Consider the following 9,009-nt stretch of genomic DNA (forward strand, 5'->3'; position numbering starts at 1 on the left):
GTCAAGCATGCATACAAGCTGGTGGGGGCCACACAAGATACTGAATAGCATTTTGAGTTGCAGTAATTAAGTTTTGGAAAAAAAAATGGACTAGCCTGCCACATCTTCATTTCACTCTGATTTTATGGTGTCCACACAATTGAGCCTCTGTAGGCTGAAAACTTTTATTTCCATTAAAAGACTTTCATCCTTTTGTTCCTAAGACACTGCCCTGTCGTTATTTGGATAGATATCCAACTTAATATTGAGATCTAATGTCGCATGCTATGATGCCTTCTGACGTGTTTCACTTCTCAAAGGATGAGACTCTAACCTCCCAAGGCCATAAATTACCTTTGTGGAGATGTTATCGAGACATTTGAGAATCTGGCCTCTCTTGGATGCTAAGAGGCCCAAATGGGGCCTTGAGCCCAAAGGTCTGTTACCTCCTAAGCCCTGTTTCTTGATAAGGAAAATGCTGGACAACTCCTATGAAGGATTTATGGAAACAGAGATTTATCCTAAAAGGTCTTCAAAGAATCCTTTCTGTCCCACTCCCTGAAGGATCGATGACAGACCTCTTTGGAACGTAAGGTTTATGACTTTACACCCCTTGGACCAAAGGAGGACCAGGAACTCAGCTCAGAACAAGCTGAGATGAACCTTTGAATTTACAATTCTTTTATTCACAAATAAAGATTCTAAACATCTGTTCTTTTATTTGTGGTGTTGAATGTGAATAACATGAAAATGACTGAACTTTATTCACAGATTTCAACAGGAAGCAGACAAAACTTCCACTATAATCTCTGTTGTTCATAAATATGTGATTTGTATTATGAGTTCAGACAACATTTAATCATGTATTGATAAACTGCATGTTAAGAGTTAATGATACGGAATACAATTCATGCTTTGATTTAATCCTCTTTATTTGACAATTAAACATTAGAATTACATGTAGTTGATCTTTTTCTATGAGAAATCTCTTCATAGTTGAATGTTTATTCATTAAGAGTTTGAATGTTGATTTTTAAACTTTGTTTAAGCTAAACTCATTCTGATTTAAACTTTATGCAAACTTGTTTTATCACAAAAGTATTTCATGATTGTTTTGTTTTTCACATCACTTTACTTTCACCATGAGATACACTGATGATCCCACACATCTGTGAATGCTCAGAACATTTAAGAGAAATAACTTTTATTTTTCCTAAATAGTTTAAACAGTTTTGATAGAAACATGAAACTGGTAGATACACTGGAGACGTGTGCCTGCAGCCATTCGCTGATAGCAAGACCTCCTCTGAGGTCAAAAGGTCATGCACACTCTCAGAGCAGAGCAGTTGGAGTTTGGGTTTTGAGCAGAGAACAGCTCTAGGAAGAAGAGGAAACTTCTTCCAATCTTTTTTGGTCTTGTTTTTATTTCAACTTACCCCACGTAACTAAGTTTGTGCCAAGACCGTTTTTATTTTACTTTATCTTTTTGGTAACTGTCGTGCATTTTTCTTTTAACTCTTTTGAAGCTCATCACCATTTGTGCTTCTTATTTTTGAAACTGATTGAACGATCCGCTTTGAGACTAAACTCCAGTGAACTTTAAATCCAGCACGCTTTTTCGATGACCATCCACTCTTTTGGCTGTGCAAACCCAGATGACCACCAGAACTTCAGCCGCATCCGGTCGAATGCTCCAGAAGAGTCTTCGACCGTTCTCCTACACCCTACGCCAAAGCTGCTGCTGCTTTCATCCATCTCATCGGCCTCAGGAGAAACACCTTTGTCTGGTGAGCTTTGTCTGAAAGTCCAGTCCAAGTCCAGCTTCGAGCCACCGTGGTGAGGAGACCCTCTCAGCAAAACTGTTGCGGTTTGATGTGGTCATAACAGCCAATTTGATTTATCCAGACCAGTGTCTTGAACAGTTTAACGTAATTGTTTTCTTTAGATTACAATTTTTCTCTTAAACTGTTCTGAGGCATTACTTTGCTCTTCCATGACTTTCACACACTTTCATACACACCCACACACACACTACATTGATTTTCTTTGTTTATTTTGTATATATTTTTATGCTTATCTATTAATAAATATCAAAAAGGCAGTCGTTGTCCATCTTGTTCTTTCTTTGTGATACGGTCCCTTCAGATGAGAATTTACTTCCTGGAGTGTTGAGATTAATTTTGAAATTGATAAACTTTCATCATTGAGTAATTGTTCCTTCCTTACGGAAGGTGGTGCCCCTTTACGAGACAAAGTCAAATTCTTCATTGAACTTGACCCCTACTTTCACGCTACACCTCACCTAAATAACTATTTGCATTTGAAAGCTGGCACGTCTGAATCTATAACTTGATATTTGTCTCTGCACTGTCACACCTCAGATGGGTTCTGAAAAACTCCTGGATCTTCTTCCACAGCTCTACTTCAGCTGCGGCATGGGACCTCGGTTCACCCCCCCACATCACCGGTTTCTTTGCATACGCATGGTAGCTGGAGGGGCAGTACGGCCCATAAGGGGGCTCGAGATAGTGCCCAGCCCCCAGGTAGCACACACTTTCAAAGTTTTGTTTCCCATGATGCTTCAGTCTCTCCACCATCTCCATCATGTAACCTTTGCTGTCCCAGTTTAGGTCGTCCTCGGAGGCCACAAAGAGGAGTTGTGCCTTGGCCCGTTCAATGGGGATTAAACTGGTCCTGTTCTCCTCTTTTAGAGGATCACACATGGCATACTTTGTAACGATAGCTCCTGACTGAGTTTGAATGAGTCTCTCTGGGTTGTACAATAAAGGGGGGAGGATTTGTCTGTTCTTATAGTAAAGAGGTAATACTGTGTTGGCTGAGCAGCCGTTGATCCAAATGACAGCATCCACAGAAGACAGATAAGAGGCTATTGACAGAGCAAGGTCTCCACTCTTTGACAGAGATATCACACCAACTCCTTTACTGCCGACCTGCAGACACACAAGAAGGAGAAAAGTTACACATTTTTTCCACTAAAATAATAAGTGAGTTGAAAATTTTTAATTATTTCTCTTCTGCATTTCAGGCCTGAAACAGATTTTTTTCTGGTATTATTTTTTGACTTTTTTCTCAGCACAGTCAATATTGTTTAAAATGGAGATGTCCAGATCTGATCACATGATCAGAAATCAGGCCTGAACACGTAGTTTCAGACTCGATTAAAATCGGGCACTGCATCCTCATCAAGGTTCAGATATATATTTTATTATTTCAACCAGTGCTATAGATTTCAAGCTTATTATTACAGATAAATACTCGACAAGAATGTCATGAACAGATTATGAAATAGTATTTCCATAAAGCGCAGCAGAATACGGAACTAGTTTGAGCAGGACGCTCAAAAAACTAGAAAGTTATTCACAGATTCGAACTTCCAAAATCAATTACTCCTTTAAAAAAAGTTTGATACTGACTGCAAGTGTCTCTCTTGGTTCATCTTAATTTAAACTAGAGCTTGGCGATATGAAAAAAAAAATCTCTGATTTTTTTTATTCCAAATTTAATTTTCAATTTTAATCGATTTTTTTTCCTCCCTCCTTTCATTTTTTTAATGGAGGTTACAAATGACAAAATGTTTTTAAGAAAAACTATTTTATTTTAACCGGTCTTTTGGAAATGGGCTCAAAGACAAAGTGCAACTAAATAAAAGCTGTAAAAATGTTTGCAGAACAATGCTGCAGGTGTTCTGTGAGCTACCGCTAGATTATGCATCAAATAAAGAGAAATAATGCAATTATTCAGCAGAAGACTTTTAGTGGCAACAGTCATCAAACTGATGTTGCTGTGTGTGGTTTGACGCTCCAAGTTTGAAGTCACAACCCCAAAATCAAGTTTTTGACTCAGTAAAAAAAAAAATCTAAACATATTTTTTTATTGGACAAATTATTCCATTATTTCACTAAGAAATTAAAATGGTTGTCACTTTAAATATTCAAAATATTATGTTAAATGCAAACATACAGGAAATCACAACATAAAAACAACCTCAGATAAATAACACTTTTACCTAAGGAACTTTTTAAATTTCTACTTAGTCTTTGCTCTCAGATTTCCTATGAATATGTCTATGAAGAGTTTTATTTTCTATCACAAATGAGTTGTTTCTTTTCTTTAGCAAAGCTAAAAAGACTCATTTACACGTAAGAGGAGAGCTGTCAGTCAGTCACCTGTTCCCTAAACCTGATGAGGACAAGTCTTATTCAGAATTATTTTAAGAAAATGAAATAGCCTAAAATGAACTAATAAACAGTATGAACACGTCTTTGTCTTCTAACTGTAAACTCAAGACATGCAGAGAAAACAAGGGTAGATTTAGCACAAGGGGGAAGATTGACAGAAAACGCTCTTTTCTTAATCATTTTTTCAGATGATTCATTTTTGTATGAAATCATAACAAAAAGAACTTAAAAGCATTTCGATGTTTTGAATATTTGTCATGATATCACTGACAGTAAAGTGGCAGCTCTCCCAACAACGGCTCTGTAATGTTATAGTCTACCAATAAAGTTAGTACAAAGTGATTCATGCCTGTTATTATATTTATAAAATAAGCTTTTTAAAATGTATGATTTCATGTTTCTGTATTCATCCGCCACGTCTTAGAGTCCGCTCCTAGAAAACATCAACTGACTTTGAACTGATTGTGTTTACATTTATAGACACACGACACAGTTTGTTAGCATTAGCGGCTAGTATCGTAGCATGCTAGCGTCAGTGTGTAACAGTGCTATTTTCAAATCAACACTTTAAATGTTCTGTTGCTGCTGTAGACCAGCAGCTTTATCCTCCAGATCTGTCTGGATTCTGAAGAAAATCTCCACACGTCCTGCTGCTGCATCAGCCAAACAAAGCGAACCGCTACACAGAGACGATAAGCAGAAGGGGTGGCCGGTGGGGCCTTCATGGCACGTGCGTTTTTTTTTTGGAACAAGCTTTTTTTCTCCCTCTCTCTCTGCCTCACTTAAGAATCTCCTCTGGTAGCTGCAGCGTTCATGTATGAGGCCAGAGTGTAGGGAAAATAAAATCTAGATTTTCAAAAAATAAATCGTCTAAAGCATAAAATTCAAATTAATCAATAATATCGATACATCGCCCAGCAATAAATAAAAAAAAAATTGGCAAAATCATTTAAAAAATACATTCTTTAGCTGCTTATTTTATTAATATGCTAAAAAAGCATCAGATCAGGACGGGGTAACTGCAGGTACTCAGTCAAATAACTTGAATTCTGATCGGGCCAAAAAAGATCTACTAGTAATTGGGACATCTCTAGTTTTAAATAATAATGAATTAATAATCTTAATAATTATTGAGATTTAAAAAGGGAAATGGTAAATAAAGTATATATAGGCAGATGATCTTTTGAAAAATACTTTAGTAACAAAAACATGGAGAAAAATATTTATGTACAAATTCTAGAAAAGATCTTTAGTTTTAAGCAAAAAAACGCACATAATTGCCCCTCCCAACTCACTTTATCTTGTTTTTTTAAAAACTCTATGGCTTCTTCAAAATAATCCAAATGTATCCCTTGGATACTCCTGGGCTGCTCTTCGCTGCCGTAAAGGCTCATGGTCAGAACCAAGAACCCTCGGTTGGCCAGCAGGGCGGCTCTCCGCTCCGACAGACCTCCACCTGATGTGTACAGATCCAGTACGGCAGGGAACGGCCCTCTGCCTGAAACACACAAATGCTGAGTCACATTCAACAATGATCCCAGGTTACATCCATTGTGTGTGAATGCAAAACAATCAACTTTACCCTCATTTTTGGTAAAAAATAAATAAATAAATAAAAAATAGAAACCTAAATTTAAACAAAATACCAAAAAAGCCTTTTTTTTAAGATAAAAAAAATCAAATTGAATCTCAAGTTAGTTTTTTTTTCCAGTCTTATTTTTACACAGTTTTAGAGTCAATTTATTGTGGAACTCAAAATTTGAAGCATTCCTCATTTTAGTTCTTAAAGATCCACTCCAATAAAAATAGTATTTTTGGTGTTTTCAACATGTTCTTGATGTATTTCTCGCATCATGAAGAACATATATGAAGAAAATTAACTTCAAAATTGTATTTTTGAGAATTCCTTCACTTAAATTGTTGTGAGTCAGGAGCAGACAAAGAAATGCTGTCGGAAAAACAGTAGAAAATCCCCTGTCCTAGAAAATGACTGTTTTTTTTATTATTATTTTGGTTAAAAGATCACTAGGAACACTTTTGAAATAGATCAAAAGATGACCAGAGTGGGGCTTTAAGAAATAAAATGTAAACCTCTGTTTAGTAGAAAAAGCAGTTTGGATTGACGAGAACTTTGACTTGTTATTCACTACAGACAGCAGTGAAACAGTAAACCACAAACTGGGAAATGTTTGACTCTGCTCAGCAAAATAAGTACACTCTGTTACAAAAAAATGATTACGCTTTCTGTTCAATCCTGAAATCTCTCAGCTGTCTTTTAATAACTGACCCATTTTTAACCAGTCTGTTTACTGACAAACCTGGGGGAGTAAACAGCATTCCACAAATGTTGCCCTCTCTGACGGGAACCCGGCTGATCCCTTCTCCCATCAGAAGCCGCTCGTTCGTCACCTCCGCCAGCATCCGGCCCCGCTTCTCCGCTCCCCCGTCGTGCACAGAGAAGTTCACAATGTGAGGGCTAAGCGCGTTTGTTTTCTGAAATCTTTTGAACGAGACCACCGGCTTCATGGACCACAGCAGACCCATAGGCTCCACCCCATAGTAGCTTCCACCGAGCGAGACGTCTCTGTCCAGATGGATCTCCCCGTTACCGTCAGCCCTGTACGCAGCAGAGGAGCTGAACACCACTCCCTTCTCGTCGGTTGAGCTGGCCTCCATGGTGACCTCCTGCTTTGGTCTCAGACCTGCAACCTTCAGCTGGATGGGCTCATCGAATAAACACCTGGCGCTTGGCAGAAGCCTCAGTCTCACCTGGGCTGACATCTTGCTCTATAAGGAAAAAAAAAAGTCAATTTTTGAAAACATTTAAAACTTCAAGGAATTACTTTTACATATTTTCCCTTAAAAGTTAAAAATATTGTCAATTGTTTCTGGTTTCTGTTTTCTACACAGAAGTTGCCATAGATATAGAAGTAGCAGCAGGTGCTGGAGCTGAGAGAACACCTTTAGAGCCAGTCTTACAATGAATGAATCAATCTCCACTTCTACAGCATTTAAAATTGCCATTGGGGTGCTTTGCCGTAGGAAGAGTTTTTGGGGCCCTCAACCATTCCTAATTGATGGTCATTAAACAATCTATACATTGGAGAAAAATGTTTTGTGGTTTCTGCTGTAAAAAAATGGTAATTACACACAGGTGTCAGTGGTAGTGTATTCATTTCACCACTAGAGGGCAGACAACATTTTCTGTCACCGACCCCCCACCCCCCACCCCCCCACACACACCTCCGCAGGCATAGTTTAAATCAATTGTCCGAATGGAATGAAATGGAATTCACTTTATCTTTGTTTTTGACAAGCGCTACAGTAGCTGCTTCATGTTGACATTGAAGCTCCCACTGTGTGTGGGAGGAGCTTCCATCAAAAACTTTTCTCGACTTCTTAATAGAGAATGTGGATCGATAGATATCAGGCTTGACTAAAAGCATCGGTACTTGTTTCCGTTCTGGGTTCAAACAATCTCCCAGTTAGGATCTGCCATAGCAGCAATTGTCCTGCACAGGAGAAAACCGCTGCTCCGTAACAGGAACTTTCCTGTGCTGTCAGGGGACGATGGTATGGCAAGCCATAGGGATCATAAATCGCCAGGAAAAGCGGGCATGGCAGTGCCATGTATTACAGATAACAATTATTATTTTAAACATTTAAATGTTCCCACACTTAGCTTCAATTAAACAATGCACGCTTTTAATGAGAATGTTTGTTTTTTAAGGGGTACTCCAGATAGATTTAGTATTTTCAACAGTATTTTTAAGCATTCTTTTCTCTCAGTTTTGGTAGATTTGGTCTCAAGACTTGTAAATGTAATCAGAAACTACATTAATTTGGAATTTTGTCTGTGTTCAAAGGGCTTCAATAAGCAAATGTTTTGTTGTTACATATATAAATAACCCACTGTGTGTGTGTGAAGAACTTTGTTTTATTAAATATATGTTTTGAAGTGTTTCTAAAAATTAATTCAGCTTTTATCTTGTTTTTTTTTCTTCTTCTTTTTTTAATGATCCGAAATATGATCCAAACTGTGACCCTAAAACCGTGACACGATCGATACCATGAGTTTTGTGAGCTATTGGGACTGGCGATTATTGGTGACATCATCGACGAAAGTGACGTCTGAAATACAAACTCAACTTTTTCATAACTCTCCGATTGGAGGGCCAAATGAAGAGGAAGGGAGAGGGGAAGAAGTCAGTTGGAGCGTTAGTAAATTAATAAACCTTATTCGGCTTATTACGCTAATTAATGTCTTACTAACACCCTATAAACGCATTATTAATTTTTGTTAATGTGTTAATAAAGCTTGCTAAGGAATCTTATTATAAAGTTTCCCCATAAAGTTGAGTGTTAGAGTTTGTGTCATTCCAAATTTTGTTACCAATTGTACTTAAACATAACTAAAAATCTGAAGAAAAGAAAAAAGAATCAGTTATCGACTGCCTTGAATGCTAATAATTGGCCCTAACCTGGAAAAAAAGTGTCGAGTAACAATTATACTAGGTGCTGATTTAAACCAGGATTTTTACAACTGCATTAGGTTTGTAAAGGAGGCAATAACATATAAGACAAAACAAGCCAATGGACAGGAAGAGCAAATGAAAAGGACACCAAACTATAATGCAGATATAAGGAAATATCAGTGATGCACTGATGAAATGGCCTCACAGATGTGCTTCTGGGAGAATGATCTAACCTTCTATTGGCCGTATAATCACAATAATATAATATATATGTCTGCAGTCTTCTGAGGGCTCACAGAGAAGGCTGCAGACATGCTCCGTGGATCGTGACTGTGATGCTAACTTGCTAGAATCAG

At 37.7% G+C, this 9,009-nt stretch overlaps 1 protein-coding gene across 2 annotated transcripts in view; it reads right to left on the reverse strand.

Moving 5' to 3' along the window:
• Positions 1 to 1,462: 1,462 nt before the first annotated feature.
• The window catches only part of LOC112138814 (acyl-coenzyme A thioesterase 1), an 8,465-nt gene continuing 918 nt past the window's right edge, over positions 1,463 to 9,009 (reverse strand). For both annotated transcript variants that reach the window (XM_024261461.2, XM_024261460.2), the window contains exons 2-4: positions 6,497 to 6,965; positions 5,474 to 5,676; positions 1,463 to 2,930 (exon numbers count right to left, since the gene is read on the reverse strand). In XM_024261461.2, the coding sequence (XP_024117229.1) occupies positions 2,322 to 2,930; positions 5,474 to 5,676; positions 6,497 to 6,959 (1,275 nt within the window). In that variant the 5' untranslated portion in view covers positions 6,960 to 6,965 and the 3' untranslated portion in view covers positions 1,463 to 2,321. The remainder of the gene's footprint in view (positions 2,931 to 5,473; positions 5,677 to 6,496; positions 6,966 to 9,009) is intronic.

The sequence above is a fragment of the Oryzias melastigma genome, linkage group LG22, assembly GCF_002922805.2.
Source record: "Oryzias melastigma strain HK-1 linkage group LG22, ASM292280v2, whole genome shotgun sequence".
In the NCBI taxonomy this organism is placed as follows: Eukaryota; Metazoa; Chordata; class Actinopteri; order Beloniformes; family Adrianichthyidae; genus Oryzias; species Oryzias melastigma.